We start from the raw sequence: 15,769 nt of genomic DNA on the forward strand, positions 1-15,769 counted from the left end.
CTCTGGGCTGGGGGGGATCTGCCCTCGCCCCCTTTGCTGCTGGCCCCAGTAAATACCCCTCCACCGAGCTGCGTGTCTGAGTGTTACTGGGACCCCTGGGGCTGGTCGTGGTGCCGTGGGCGTTGCTGCACCCCAGGGCTCGAGGGGCTCTGGCACTGAGCAGCCTCGGTCATTACAGCAGGTCTCTGCTCTGCTGTCCCAGCCCACGCGGCTCTGGGACTCATGGTAAAGCCGCAGTTAGTGCCCGGAAGCAGTGTGGGAAATATGTAGTTATCCCTGCCCCAGTGCTGCCCCCCCGTGGGGAAGGAGGATGCTGCATGAGTTCTGACCAAGGGGCTTAGCTGCCCACCGGCCCCCTGCCCCCTCCATCCCTGCTGCTCCAGAGCTAACCCCCTGCATCCCACTCCCCTCCCAGAGCCGGTGAGAGAACCCAGGAGTCCTGGCTCCCAGCCCCCCCTGCTCTAACCCACCAGCCCCCACTTCCCTCCCAGAGCCAGGGACAGAACCCAGGAGTCCTGGCTCCCAGCTCCCCCCCACATTCTAACCCACCAGCCCCCACTCCCCTCCCCCAGAGCTGGGGGCAGGGGTGTCTGATGGTCTGGATGGGGCTATGGGTCTGATGCAGGCAGGATGGGGTTGATGAGGGAGAGGGAATACTGGGCCAGCTAGACCCCTTGGGATCTGCCTATGATGGCCTCCTAGCCCTGGTGGAGCTGGCCCCCTGACCCCTGCCAAGGCTCAGCCACAGCGCGAGGGACACGGGGCTGCTGGGGGCAGGAGGTGCCTGGAGTGAGTGACAGGGTGTGGGGGAGATGCAAGGGGCAACCTGGGGGTGGGGTCCCTGCTCCCTCCACCCCAGCCCCTTGTGAGCCGCCATCCTTCCCTGGAATCTGAGGGACCCCCCCATGCTGAGCCAGAGCCCCACACCCCAGGGAGACACATCCTGTGTGCCATAGCAGGGTGTTGGGGTTCCCCTGAGCAGAGCAGTGTGGGGCTGGGGTAGTGCACTGGGGGAGCCCAGCCCTGAGTCCCCCCACATCTCTCCTCTCCCTGGGCCAGTCCCTTCTGCCCCCCCAGCAGTGGCTGCACCCTGACTCCAGCAGTGGGTTCCAGACAGGGGCAACCGGCCTGGCCAGCAGTGGCCCTGGCTAGCGACCAGCCTGGTGCAATTGGCTGGGGTGGGGGCAGGGAGAGACCCGGGGGCTTGGGGGACCTTCTGGGGTAGTGTGAGAAACTGCTCCCTGTGGGAGTGTGCTGTGCAGGGGGCACTGAGCATGCTCAGTAACATCTGCTGAAGCCACTGCCCTTCCCCCTGCCCTCACTTGAGCAGTTTCTGGCATGACACCTGCCATTGACAACACCCTCCTTACACCTGCGCTTCCCCCACCATGGATGGTTTGTGGCCTTTTCCCGCCAGCTCTGAGAACCTGCCCGCCGGGGCCTGGATGGCGGAGGCTGGGGCCAGGCGTATTGCCAGGAAAAGACCTGGGATTTGCTGCTGCACTACGAGAAAACCTCCAAGCAGGTGACAAGCCGGGGCTGTGGCTGAACAATCACACGAGCGCTGAGTGTTGTGTTACATGGGACTCTGCTCTGTCTGTCTCCCCGGCCTCTGGACATCGCTCCCTAGGGCCCCCTGGGTGTGTCTGGGGCAGGGGCCTGGTCTGGTTTCTGCAAACCCCCCCAAAGAGCTGCTGGTGCGTTGGCAGCTCATAACGAGACGGGGTGTATTTGGGAGAGACCCTGCAGCTCAGGCACCACACACACACACTCTCTCTCTCTGTCCTGCCAGTCGATGTTACAGGGACCAGTCCAGTCTGGATCAATCTAGTGCCCAGCTGGGTTGATTGTGGGTAGGGAGGAGTCGGGTCCCGTCGATCGAGACACGATGCTCTGAGGAAGTCTTGGCAGGATGAACCCACAGTTTCATGGCAAGGCCTCCTGGTTATATAGTGATTTTCCTTCACTGGGACCAGCGAGTTCTGCACTGTCGTGCTGAATTGTCCTTTGACAAGTGCTCGTTTTCTTAAATTGTTTTTTTTTTAATTTTTAATTTTGTTATTAAGTTTTTTTCGGGAGTTGCCCCAGGCTGGCTTTGATTATAGCTGTTTGTCCCCGGTGATAGGTGCCTGTTTTATTTTTAGAGTTGTGAATTTGCTTTTTTTTGACATTTTAATAGCGGCGTGTTGTAATTTTTTGGCGCCTTTGTGTTTGTTTGGGGTTTGTTTAGAACGTGTGGTTTGGTGATGGCTTTTACACTTATTTTTTAATCCACATATTTTTTATTTATACACAACACAGGATTAATTTACACAGAGCATTTTGAACAGGAACATCAAGTTGCAGCGCGAGAGAAAAACAATCAGCCCAGACACAGATTGCGACTGATGCCTCTCTACCAATGGCCCATTCGGCCATTCCTTCCTGCTCTTCAGAAAGGGTGGCTGGCAGGCTATGGTTAAATCCTACACCAATACATTTAATACATGCTACAGTATTAATTTTTATTGTAAATTATACAAACATAAAATCCTAAAACTACATGTCCCCCTTTTGATCCCTCAAGAACAATTCTTGACTGGGTCATATTTTATATGACTGTTTCAGAACAATACACCGAGAGGCCATTTGAGCTTGTGGTTGTAATTTAACAATCATTCCTTTTGTCAAACAGCACATACAACACTTTCCTAGCAAGCAAACACAGGACCCTATTAACACGACTAGCAATGGGTGAAACCTAATAGGCAATCTGCTCTTAGAGGTCGGGGACCAGCCTGTAAAAACGTCGTCCCCGTGATAGGCTGTCCGTTGTGTTTTAAACCGAGCAATTTTTAGCAAGTCTCCATTTGCACATCATGTTTGAATGACACTTTTTTATATTTTTTGGTGTTTGTTGTAAAAACGGAGTCACCTTGGTTTTTGACAATAAGTGATTAGTTAGATTGTGCCAATGCAGGCCAAGGGTAACAGAGAAATTAACCAGAGTAGCGGCTACAATGCTCTGTGCTTTTTTAATTTTTGGTGAATGGTACGTGTGATTGCTAGTATATAACACATTGGCATTGCATCTACATTCATCCACTGGGGGGTGGCTGACACTTGCATTATCCCAGGATGTAACACATACACATTGTCCGTCGTACAAAACGCGTTGCATTTTCTAATTTGTCCCACACACATGTTCCCAATGAGGTATTTTTGCTACATGGTTTTGTGTAGGGACAAGTGCACCCATTTCTGAGGGCTCCACGCCGTACACCCTCGGGTGTCCAATAATTTCTCCTCTTTTCCAGCCCACTGGCCCATAACCCGGGGTAGCCAATAGGATCCCATGGTCAATTTTGGGAGCGGGCTCAATTTTAATAGTTTTGTGTTTATACTGTTGGTGAGCAATTTTAACAATAATTTTACCTAATAACAAATTAGGCTTAATTATGCTGGGAAGATATTGATTCGTTTATGTTTGTAGGTATTGAACAAGGACCTTTTTGTTGTTTTAAAAGATGCGTTAATACCCGAACATTCTCAGGTATTACCCCAAATATTTCGTGTTCGAGTGATGCTAAACTAAGAATTTGTAGCTCAGTACAGCCTCTGGCCCAGGCAGTTTTATTCTTTAACTTTGTGGTTTATACAGCAGCCAGGAGATGGTGGTTAGCTACCACCACGTATTGATCAGGCCTTAAAGTCTATGAGTCTGTTCCATGTTGCTTTTTGCTTTTTAGACTGATTTGTACCCAGTTTATAGTAGTATCTGCCTGCTTGTGAATGAGACTATTTTGCGGTTGTGACAAGGAACTTAACTTATTTTTAATTACCTTTAGGTTTATAGTATTTATAATTTGTGTTTTAAAAACATTTTTTAATATAGTGTCTAAAACACATCAACACCCCAATGGCTGAGCTAAACAAAATGAGGTAATTTGTTTAGCTGAGCCATTGGGGTGTTGATGTGTTTTTATGTAGGCCGTTATAATAGGAAGGGAGTTGGGTGAACATTTAGGTTCCAATTTAGACACATTTAGCTGAATTTAATTTATACCAATTTTTATTTTTGCTAATAGTGGATTTAACAAAACTTTTACTGGATTTTTTTTTTTAGGTTTATCTTTTTGTGGAGGATCAGAATTTGAGCCTTTTAGTTTTGGGTAGTTTGTTTGCTGACCAGGTCTGTCCTTTATCTGCAGTTCCTTTATGCTGCCATTTATGGGCTGTTTTGTTTTTTATCAGGTAATTTGCATTGACACAGATGCTTTTGGACCCAAGGCCATCAGCAGCTCAGGGACTCTGTCTTAAAAGGGCCACAATCAACTTCCACCCGAGTTCTCAGGGGCAGCTCCAGGCCCCAGCATTGCAAGTGCGTGTTTGGGGCAGCATGCTGTGGGGGTCGCTTTGCTGGTCGCCGGGAGAGCGGCAGGCAGCTCCGGTGGACCTCCCACAGGTGTGCCGCTCTGCTTGGGGCGGCGAAATGTCTAGAGCTGCCCCTGCGAGTTCTGATCCCTTTTCACTTTCAACTCCTGCTTTTAAAACACAGCAAGATCTGAAAAAGAAAACCCAGCCTAGTGTGGCTTCTTTTGGAGCCCTCATAGGATTTTAATTAAGTACCATGTTTTGTTTGCATTTCTTTTACCCCCTCTCCAATATACACTGCATGTGTCCTGGGATATGCACCTTCCTTCCATAGTTTAACTTTTATAACATTATTTTAGCCATATTAATTTTGACATAAGGTGTAACTGGGTTATTTTGTGCTTATACAGGTTTTATGCATCCGAATTAAAGTGACAGTTTGATTACACAGAGCTGTCTTAAGGCTCAGTGTTTTTAACATTGCTTCTTTGTGCACCTCACCCCTTGTGTTGCTCCAGAGGGGCCCTGGGTTTTTAATTTTTTATTTTTTTAATTACAGCACGAGTGAGGTAATGCTGGGTGCCCCCTCAGCAGCCCCCACCCCCCATGCCATCTGCAGCTGGGGCCGGCCCTGCCACTGCAGAGGGAGGAGATAAAACACAAACAAACCCCACAACACATTATTTTGTTGAGGGGGGGAGTCCCTTCCTGACCCCTGGGTGGCTGGCTGAGGCCCTGAAGCATGAGCGTTAGGAGCATGAGCTGTAACTGGGACATGAGCCCCAGAGCCTGGACCCACCACCCCATGGGCTGCCAGACAGTCCCGGGGGCCAGTCGCTCTGGGAATGAAAGGATGGTTTGTGCCTCCCCAAATCCTGTGGGGGCTGTTCCAGCCCCGCCCCTCGGAGGGTCCAAAACCTCCTTCTCCTTCCCAGCCGGGATTCGCTCCTGGCCCCTTTGGGCCCTGCCCCAGAGCGGGTCCAGCCCCCCGGGCTCCCCCAGGCCCTGCACCCCCCGCCCCACTCAGCCCTTCGCACCCCGGGCCCAGGCCAGGCTGGGGCATCCCCGCGGGCCCGCAGCCAGGGGATGTTTGACCTGCTCAGCCCGGTCTGCCCGGATACCGATGACGAACAGCCTCGGCCTGCGTCCTGATTGGACGGCCGCAGGCAGCCGAGAGACTGGAAAGTGAAAGTGCTATGACGGTGCTAGTGCAGCGCTGGTGCTAGTCAGTGCAAGGGACACGGGGGGGGGTGACCCCACGTCCGGATATTCGGGGCTTTGTCTCACACAGGCGCCTATTGCCCCCCCCCCGCCCCATGGCCTGGGGGCTGCTCCTGGCGCTCTGCGGGGCGCTCCTGGCTCCGGCCGCGGCGGGCGGTGAGTACGGGGGGGGCTGGGTGCCCCGGCCGGGGTGTCACCGGAACAGGCCGGGCAGGTCCCTGGGACACGCGTGGGGGGCAAACTGCGGGATGCGACCTTCCGGGGGTAAGAGGTTCTCGGGGGGGGGGGGGGGCTGAGCAAACTGGGATCCCCGGGATTCCCACCCCGCCGCTGTCCGCCCCCCGGCTCCGAAGGCAGCACCGACAGACAGACGGGTTAGTGCCGATTACCCGTAATGGGGGGGGCGACTGGGGCAGTTCACACCCCAGGCTTGAGGCTGTAAGCAGGGCGGGGCGAGGGGGGCAGCCGCCCAGGGCACAAAGCTGCAGGGGTGGAAATATGACAAAAACCCGGGGGGGGGGCACAAAGGTGCTTGCTGGCCCCCGGCACTAAACCGGCTAGTTACCAGCTGGGGGCGGGGTGGGGGGCACCCCAGGGTGGCCGCACAGTGGCGCAGAGGGGGTGTGAGCTCCTTGGGTTGTTCTGGGTTTGTACAGCACCCGCGCAGCCCGGTCCTGGGCCACGATGGAGGCTCCTGGGCGCTGCCCTAGTCCGGATAGTGAATGTCCCTTCTGGCCAGGGCCGGCTCTAGCTATTTCACCACCCCAAGCACGGCGGCACGCCATGGGGGTGCTCTGCCGCTCGCCGGTCCCCCGGTTCCGGTGGACCTCCCGCAGGCGTTTCTGCGGAGGGTCCGCTGGTCCCGCGCTCTGGTGGACCTGCCGCAGGCGTGACTGTGGATGCTGCACCGGAGCCGCAGGACCAGCGAACCCTCCAGAGCCGCTTGCCGCCCTCCCGGCAACCGGCAGAGCGCCCCCCGCGGCATGCCGCCCCAAGCAAGCGCTTGGCGCGCTGTGGCCTGGAGCCGGCCCTGCTTCTGACCTTGAAATCTACAACCGTCCAACCCCTCGGCTCTGTCTCCTCCATGGGCCTGAGCCGTGGCCCCCCCCCTCCTGCTTTGGGGGCTCCGCCAGAAATCCCCACATGCCAGCCCAGGAACTGCCCCCCACCCCTAGGGAGCAGAGGGAGACCAGCCCAGCGACCCTCGTGGGCAGTGGTGTCGGGGTAAATACAGCAGGGGGTCACCTAACCTCAGCGAAACTCCATGTCCCCAATGAGAAGGGGGTGAGCTCCAGTTACCCCTGGTACCCCGGCTCTGGCACCGCTGTGCAGTAACCGGGCTGGCTGCACCAGGCTCATCTGAAGTGGAAACAAAAGAAAGTAACTTTCGTTTCCAGGAGCAGGGCCGGTGCAACCATTTAGGCGACCTAGGCGGTCGCCTAGGGTGCTGGGATTTGGGGGGCGCCATTTTCTTGAGCAGCAACCACAGCGGTCGGATATTCGGCCTCCCTGGTCGCCTCTGGCATTTAGGCAGAGGGAGCTGGGGCAGGGGGGCACGGGGAGGGCCCCAGCTGCCTGCAGCAAGTAAGGGGGGGGCAGCATGCAGGGGAGCTCCCTGCCCCAGCTCACCCCTGCCCCACCTCCTCCCCAAGCACGCTGTGGCCCCTTCACTTCTCCCACCTCCCAGGCTTGCAGCCCCTAAGCTGATTGGCACCGCAAGCCTGGGAGGCAGGAGAAGTCAAGCAGCGATGGCGTGCTCGGGGTGCTCATGTGTGGAGTAGGGGTGAGCTGGGGGGAGGCCTTAGAGTGGAGGTTGAGGGATGGGGAGCTGCCGTGGTGGGGGGAGCTGCCACGGGGGGGCACCTCAGGGCGGGGGCTCGGGGATGGGGGAGGGCACAAGGTGGAAGTGACCTGCCCCAGGCTGGGAATGCACCTCCTACCTCCCACCATTGTCTGTCCCCCCCAGACAAGCCGCCAGCTTTCAGAGGTGCAGGCTGAGAGATCGTCTTTCCTGATTCCCTCGGCTCTGGGCAGTGTGAGTCACTGACCGATCCCAGCTTGTCCCTCGCCCAGGGTGAGGCTGACAGCAGGGGGACGGGGCTGGGGCTGGGGCTGGGAGGTCTCTGCTGGGCCCCACTGGGTGACCCTGGTGTCCCCTGAGCAAAGGAAGAAGTCAGTGGTTAACTCAACCTCGCTCCTGTTGTTTTAGGGCGCCACAGCCTGGCCGTGCTAGTCACAGCCGTCACCCAGGAAGATGGGACTCATCACTACTTCATGATCTCCAAGCTGGATGACGTTCAGATCGCGTACTACAGCAGTGACACGCGAGAGGTCAGACCCACCCAGACGTGGGCAGAGCAGGCCGTGGGCGCTGAGTATCTCCAGGAAAAGACCCAGGAGTTCTTGAGGCACGAGAAGGGCTCAAAAGTCGAGACCAGGTGGTGGATGCAGCTGCACAACCAGACGGGCGGTGAGTGTCAGACACCAGAGAGCTGCCCGCTCAGAATCACTCCTACCGGAGGTCATAACAACATAGGAACGGCCACACTGGGTCAGACGAAGGGTCCATCTAGCCAAGTGTCCTGCCTGCTGACAGTGGCCAGTGCCAGGTGCCCCAGAGGGAACGAACAGAGCAGGGAATCATCAAGTGATCCATTCCCTATAGCCCATTCCCAGCTTACTTCCTTTTCTTTGTTTTAAACCTGCTGCCTATTATTTCCACTTGGTGATCCCTTCTTTACCTTCTCCACACCAATCATGATTTCATAGACGTCTGTCATATCCCCCCCTTAGTCGTCTCTTTACCAAGCGGAAAAGGCCCAGTCTTACTAATCTCTCTCCATATGGAAGCTGCTTCATACCCTTAATCATTTGTGTTGCCCTTTTCTGAGCCTCTCCTAATTCCAGTAGATCATTTTTGAGATCGGGGCCTCGCTGTGCCAGGTGCTGCCTGAACCAAAGGTGGCTGGAAAATGGAGTTTTCTTCCCACAGAAAATTTCACATTCCCAGAGGTGTTTTCATTCCTGATCAGAAGGGAAGTCGGAAATGGGAGGTTTCCGTGGGAAGGAAATTTTTCAGAAATTCCATCTCGGGAGAATCCTAGGCAGGGAGCTGGGCAGCCCCAGGATCTTCCCTTTCAATTTCCCCAACAGAAAATCCATGTTTTCTGGCCAAATTGAAATCTTTTCACAAAAATAACAATTCTGTGGAAACAGCCTTTCCCAGGGCTACTAGAATGTCGGGAGTCATTAGGAAAGGGATAGAAAATAAGACAGAAAATATCATTAACCCTCTATATAAATCCATGGCATCCCACACCTTGAATACTGCCTGCAGGTCTGGTCACCCCTTCTCCAAAAGGGCAGAGTAGAACTGGAAAAGGCTCAGAAAAGGGTAACAAAGATGATCACGGGTATGGAACAGCTTCCATTTGAGGAGAGACTAGAAAGATGCGGGGTGTTGAGCTTAGAAAAGAGACAGCTAAGGGGGGATATGACAGAGGTCTATAAAATCATGACTGGTGTGGAGAAAGTGAATAGAGAAGTGGTCTTTACCCTTTCACCCAATAAAAAACCAGGGGTCCCCTGATGAAATGAATAGACAGTAGGTCTAATACAAACATGAGAAAGTATTTCTTCACACAACGCACAGTTACCCTGTGGAATTCATTGCCGGGGGATGTTGTGAAGACCAAAAGTATAACTGGGTTCAACAAAGAACTACATAAGCTCCTGGAGGATGGTTCCATCAACGGCTATTAGCCAGGATGATCAGGGACACACCCCCATGCCTGGGGCAACCCTAAACCTCCAGCTGCCACAATTGCCCTGTTCTGTACGCTCCCCCTAATCTCTGGTATTGGCCACTGTCAGACCTTGGTCATGCCAAGTACGGCAACTCTCGTGTTCACTGCTGGAGAAAAGCCAGGAGCTCAGTAACAGTCTGGCAGGACTCTAACCCCTCAATCCTTCCTGTGGGTCTGCTCTGACCCCTTCTGCTTCTCAGCATCCTCTGGGATTGTTCGCTAGCTCAGCATGAGGCCAGGCGCACAGCATCCTCTGGGATTGTTCGCTAGCTCAGCATGAGGCCAGGCACAGTCAGAGACGGTAAAGGGCTGGTGTCACCGTCCGGCCAAGTGTCCTCTGACCCCACCCGCCTGCAGACACATTTCCCAGCTCTCAGTGCAGGGTCTGAGCTCTCTCTCTCTCCTCCGCAGGGGTTCACACCGAGCAGGTTCACGTGGGCTGTGCGCTGAGCGGCCAGGCCCCCCGCGACCTGAGGTACCAGTACGCCTACGATGGAAGGGACTTCATCAGCTTTGATGCCCAGACGAGGACATGGGTGGCAGCTGTGCAGCCGGCCTTCGCGCCGAAGCAGAGCTGGGAGACGGGGAAGAGCTACACTCAGTATGTCCAGCAGTTCCTGCAGTCCGAGTGCCTGGGGACCCTGCGGAGCCTGGTGCAGCGGGGGAGGGCGGTGCTGGAGCAGCAGGGTGAGTGAGCAGCGGGGAGCTGTCGTGGGGCATGGGTGATAGGACACAGGGACACCAGTGGGAGGTGGGTATGTCCAGAAAGGGCGGTGTGGCCTAGTGGATAGTGCACGGGGCTGGGACTCAGGGAACCTGAATTCCAGCCCCACATCTGCCGCTGGCCTGCTGGAGATCCGAGTGCAGGCCTGTGCTGGTAACTACCCAGTTCAGCTATATCAGTTAGAGCGAGGATTAGAGCAGCTCAGATGAGTTTACAGAGGGGATTTACACCAAATTAACTAGCTCCATTTACAAATCAGTGTCAACTGGTGCAGACCAGGTCTCACACACATTTGAGTCCTCAACACTGTGGGTTTTTATCTTCTGCCTGTTACATTGTCCCAGTCCCTGGCATGTGGCTCACACACTGTCTGTCCCCTCAGTGCCCCCCAAGATCTCGGTTTCCCGCAGAGACGCCCCCGACGGCTCTGTCATCCACTCCTGCCACGCCAGGGGCTTTTATCCGCGTCCCATCCACGTCTCCTGGGTGCGGGACGGAGAAGACATCCTGGCGGAGAAGGACTCCAGCGGGATCCTGCCCAACGCCGACAGCACCTACTACACGCAGTCGTCCCTGGAGATCTCCCTGCAACAGGAGGACGGGCACCGCTACGCCTGCCGGGTGGAGCACAGCAGCCTGGGGGAGCCCACGCTCGTCTGGGGTAAGGGGGGGTGAATGGCAGGGCACAGCCTCATGGGAATTACAGAGATGGGGTTAGGCTGGGCCACAGGAAGGTCAATGTCCCTGCGCACTGTCCGTGTAAACTCTACTAGCTCTGGGTATTCATGTGACCCACGGAAATGCCCGATCCCTCAGTGAATCTCATTAAGTTTCAGGCCGTGGTGGCATCCAGTGGCAGTGAGTTCCACAGGCTGACATCGTTACGAGGGAAGGTCCTGGTTGCTGTGTGGTGTGTGTGCCTGGCAGTGCCCAGCAGAGCACCCGCCCTCTGGCCCCATCCCCGTCCCCCTCCCGGCTCAGCCTTTCCCCTCCTCAGGGGCCAGGTCTCTGCAGACGTCCTCGGGGAGATGTTCAAGGCAAAGGCCTGTGGCCGCCCCAGGAGAATGCCCCAGCGGCTGCTCCCCTCGGTGACCTGGGCCCTTCTCCATCCCACAGCCCCTGGGAAGATGGGTCCCCTGTCCCCCGGAGTCCTGGCCGCCATCGTCCTGGCCGTGCTGGTTCTGGCTGGAGCCGTAGGGGCCGGCGTCATCCTGTGGAGGAGAAAATCAGCAGGTGAGAGCTGGTCCCCTCGGAGCCGGGATGTGGGGAGGTCTGGGGAGTGGGGCAGCCCAGCCAGCCCAAGGGGAATGTCTCCTCCCACTGCCCCCCCAAGGAGAGGTGGGGCAGGGCCGATCACCGTAGCCTGGCCCAGTTGGGGGCAGAGTGGGCTCTGTTGTTGCTGGCGCTGTGTGCCCTGCTCTGGGGGGGGGCTGGGGTCAGACTGACCTGGGTGAGGTGTAATTGGGGTCATGAGTATCCCTGTGTCAGAGGGGACACAGGGTCGGGGTCACGGGGGTGAGGGGTATGATGGGTTGGATCACAGAAACTCCCTTGGGAGCTGCCACCGGATGTGCCATGACTACTTCTGCCCCTGCCTTCCCTGCCAGCTCCCAAATACAGCACCGTCTTGCTGAGCCAGGCGCTCCCATCTGCTCCAACACGGACCCAGGGTCTATATTACTTGCCCCAAAGCTGCAGGCTTAACCTGAAAGCAGCTAGCAGAAGGGTTCCTGTCTTTAACACTCAGATGCCCAACTCCCAATGGGGTCTAAACCCAAATCAATCCGTTTTACCCTGTAGAAAGCTTCTAAAGGGTAAACTTGTAAATTGTTCGCCCTCTTTAACACGGATCGAGAGAGATGCACAGCTGTTTGCCACCCCCCCCCCAGGTATTAATACTTACTCTGGGTTAATTAACAAGTAAAAAGTGATTTTATTACATACAGAAAGTAGGATTTAAGAGGTTCCAAGTAGTAACGGACAGAACAAAGTAAGTCACCAAGCAAAATAAAATAAAATAAAATGCAGAAATCTATGTCTAATCAAACTGAACACAGATAATCTCACCCTCAGAGATGCTGCAGTAAGTTTTTTCCTCAGACTGGACACGTTCAGGCCTGGGCACAATTCTTTCCCCTGGTACAGCTGTAGTTCCAGCTCAGGTGGTAGCTAGGGGATTCTTCATGATGGCTTCTCTCTCCCCTTTGCTCTCTTCCATCCCTTTATCTATCTTTGGCACCAGGCAAGAATCCTTTTGTCCCTCTGTGACGAACTAGGAATGTTCATAATGTTTTCTCTGAATACTGTGTTGGTGCCTCAGTGTCCCCTCGGCCGTTCTTAAATATCTAGCAGAGCAAAGGGCCAGCGCACCTAAATGCCTGACACTCTGTCTCCTAGCAACTGATGGCCTGGGCCCCCCCCCCTGCAAAGGTGCCAGCTGAAGGTGTTGGAGACAAAGGGATCAGGTGACCTCCTGGCCCGGGAAAGGGGCTGAGCAGAGAGGAGGGGCTGGGGGGGGTAGTTAGTCGGGAGCTGGCTGGGGATGAGGAATGAAGTGGGGATCTGGCTCACTGCCCCCAGAATGGACCCGGCCAAGGGGTCCGGTTCGCTGTACCTACAAGCTCTGTTTTAGACCCTGTTCCTGTCATCGAATAAACCTCTGTGTTACTGGCTGGCTGAGTCACGTCTTGCCCTGAACAAGTCTGCTCCAAGGGAGAGGAGGCTCCCCAAAGTCCTGCCTGGCTTGGTGGGGAGCAGTTCCAGAGCATCGCCCGGTGACTCCATGACACCCTCTCTGGGTTCCCACCCCCTCCTTCTCAATGGAAAGACACCAGGTTAAATATGGATTCCAGTTCTGGTGACATGATCACATGTCACTGCAAGACTTCATTGCCCACTTGCCAGCACACACGTACACAGGAAGACTTACAGGTAAAACACACCCATCTGCAGACAATTGTCCTGGTTAATGGGAGTCATCAAGATTCCAAAGCACCATTAATGGCCCACACTTTGCATAATTACAATTGGCCCTCAGAGTTATATTTCAGATTTCTACTTTCAGATACAAGAGTGGTACATTCATACAAACAGGATGATCACACTCTGTAGATTAAAAGCTTTGTAACGATCCCTTACAAGAGACCTTTTGCATGGAGCATATTCCAGTTACATTATATTCACACTCATTAGCATATTTCCATAAAATCATATGGAGTGCCCTGTCACAAGGGGTTACCCTGCTCCCGTGCACTGACCCTCATTCTCTGCTTGTGTTTCAGGCCCCAGGAAACCTGGCTACGCTCCAGCAGCCAGTGAGTAAATGCAGGGTGCGGTGCCCCAGTGCATTATGGGTGTGAGGGGGTCCGCATGAGGGGAGAAGGGATGTGGGCACTGATGGGGCTGGTCTGCGTGAGTCACAGGCGTCATCCAACAGCCCGTTGCCGGCCAGACCAGCCGTCCGGGAGCTTCTGAGTGTCTGTCGGGGGCCGGTACAACCAGAGTCATGTGCTGCGTTTGGGCTTCAAACCCCATGTGCATTCCCAGCCTGGGGCAGGTCACTTCACAGAGAGGAGTTAGTGGGGTGCAGTGTGGGGAAACCCCAGAGCTGAATTCTCATCCCCCTTCCCTAGCTGGGATCCCCACAGCTTACACCACTTCTGAACGATTTTCCTCTCTCCACAGCAAAGAGCGGGGAAGATTCTGCCTCCAGCTCTTCATCAGGAACAGACCCCCAGGGCATGGGACCCTGGAGCTAGGGGCAGTGACCCTGCCCTGCTGCTGTCCCCACTGGTTTGGCGATCTCTGTCCTCTGACTCCCCTTTGCCCCAGGGGAGATTCCCACTTGGTCGTTAGAGCAATTTCCTCCTGGGGGTGTTGGGCCTCAGGCTCTGCTATTGCAGTGTTTGCGTCTCTGCTTCTGCAGCCAGGACTTTTCCTCAACTTCTCCCCAAAGGGCCGACTCGCTCCAGTGTCTCGTCTCTGCGGGGGCCGCACTGCCTGCATCAGGGACGGGCAGGTCCCCTTGTCCAGCAGCAGGAACCAGCACAGAGCCCGATGACCAGGCAAAGAAGGGGGCGAGGGAGCCCCACAGCGGGCAATTATGGGCTACCCCGTTCTGATTGGCCACGGGAGCCTGAGGTTTGGCCATCACTTCTCAGGCTGGCCTGGCCTGCACTGGCTGCTGGCCTCTGGCCGTGCCATGGCACCACACCTGTGCCTCATTCACCCCCAGCTGGCCACCGAGGGGTAATGTCCAGCAGTGTGGGGCTCGACACCTAGGAGCGAGTCACGGCTAGCTGGCCTGCAAAGCCATCGACCTTCACACCAGCCCCCAGGCCAAACAGCCAAACAGCCTCTGGCAGTGCCCCCCCAGGGCCAGGAGTGCATGGGGGCTTTGCCCCCACACCCCTTTTTTCTATTGGCACCTCTGATAGGAGCCTTGTCTTATAACAGGCTTAATCAAAAGTGATACAAGCTACAGAAGTGAGATCTTGGAAGAGTGTTGCCATTTTCATAATGTAATAAAAATACTGAAATAATAAATAGTGTGTAATAAGCATGTCATAAAAACAATTTTTTTATGTCCAAGATCAATGCTTTTATAATTTATGCTGAGTAAGGGGGAAAATCCATGTAAATATTGATTTTTAGGAGGAGGTTCACAGGACTAGACATTTTAGTGAAAGAAGTTCATAGGTTGTTAAAGTTTGTGACTCTGTGTGACGTGGGGAAGGGATCGGCTGTTACCGAATCAGCCATAATCCGGGCAGGCACCTTAATGGCACCGACAGCTCTGCTGCTGATGTTCACGTCACCAGGGAGCGATCGGACCCTCCCTCTTTCAGCTCATGGGCTGGAACCGAGACGTCCGGTTTGGCCTTGGGGATGGGCGGTGCCTGTGGGGCTGCTAGCGACCCAGATCCGCCGCCTTCCCAGTGCTACGTAGTCCTTAGCGTGGGCTGTTAATGTACGTGGGATGGTTTAGTGAACCTGCCTGAGCACAGTAAGTAACTTAATGATTTCATATTCTTCCATTTGTACATATTTTGTTTGATGCTTTTGCTCGGCTATTGAGCTAATAAAACACAGACCATGGAACATGGGCGGCTCGGCTGTTTGTTCCCCAGACGTCAGGGCTCCGGAGGAGACTCTGAGCCCCACCGAGGGCTGATCCCTAGAACTGCCCCAGCATCCCCCAGTGACTTGGCAGCTGCCGGCTGTTAAGGGAAAGTTGACCCGTGCGATAATCATTTATTTCCCTCAACAACGTGGAATCAGAGCGTTGGAGGTCCGGGGTGGTGGATACCAGCCAGTCAAGCCAAAGGCTGACCAGTCCCCCCTGAATCAGTCTGTGCCCCTCACACCTCCAGCCCCTCAGTCACTGGCCTGTGCCCTGAGGTAGGGGATTTATATCTCTTTGAATCCCAGTGTACAGCTAGTTGTTCTGAGTATCCCTCAGGTCTTCCAGGGGTTAGGGTGCTAGCCTGGGAGACCTGGTGCTGCCACACACTTCCTGGGTGACCCTAGTCTCTGGACCTCAGTTTCCCCATCAGGATAATAGCCTGGACTGTTGCCAAGGGGGCATGAAGATAAAAGGATTGTGAGGTGCTCAGATGCTGCAGCATTAGATAGAAATGTTCTGACTTGTTTGGTATCCTTCTTA

At 55.0% G+C, this 15,769-nt stretch overlaps 1 protein-coding gene across 2 annotated transcripts; it reads left to right on the forward strand.

Moving 5' to 3' along the window:
- Positions 1-5,571: 5,571 nt before the first annotated feature.
- Positions 5,572-14,610, forward strand: LOC115643404 (class I histocompatibility antigen, F10 alpha chain-like). Of its 2 annotated transcripts, none has more exons than XM_030547408.1 (7): positions 5,572-5,730; positions 7,784-8,044; positions 9,792-10,067; positions 10,487-10,765; positions 11,221-11,337; positions 13,386-13,418; positions 13,789-14,610. In XM_030547408.1, exons 1-7 carry the CDS (start codon positions 5,670-5,672, stop codon positions 13,860-13,862), a joined length of 1,101 nt encoding a protein of 366 aa, XP_030403268.1. In that variant the 5' UTR covers positions 5,572-5,669; the 3' UTR covers positions 13,863-14,610. The 2 variants fall into 2 exon arrangements, with proteins under 2 accessions (XP_030403268.1, XP_030403269.1); XM_030547409.1 differs by lacking the exon at positions 5,572-5,730 and adding an exon at positions 5,808-5,838.
- Positions 14,611-15,769: the final 1,159 nt, after the last annotated feature.

Source organism: Gopherus evgoodei, unplaced genomic scaffold (genome assembly GCF_007399415.2).
Source record: "Gopherus evgoodei ecotype Sinaloan lineage unplaced genomic scaffold, rGopEvg1_v1.p scaffold_58_arrow_ctg1, whole genome shotgun sequence".
Lineage (NCBI taxonomy): Eukaryota > Metazoa > Chordata > Testudines > Testudinidae > Gopherus > Gopherus evgoodei.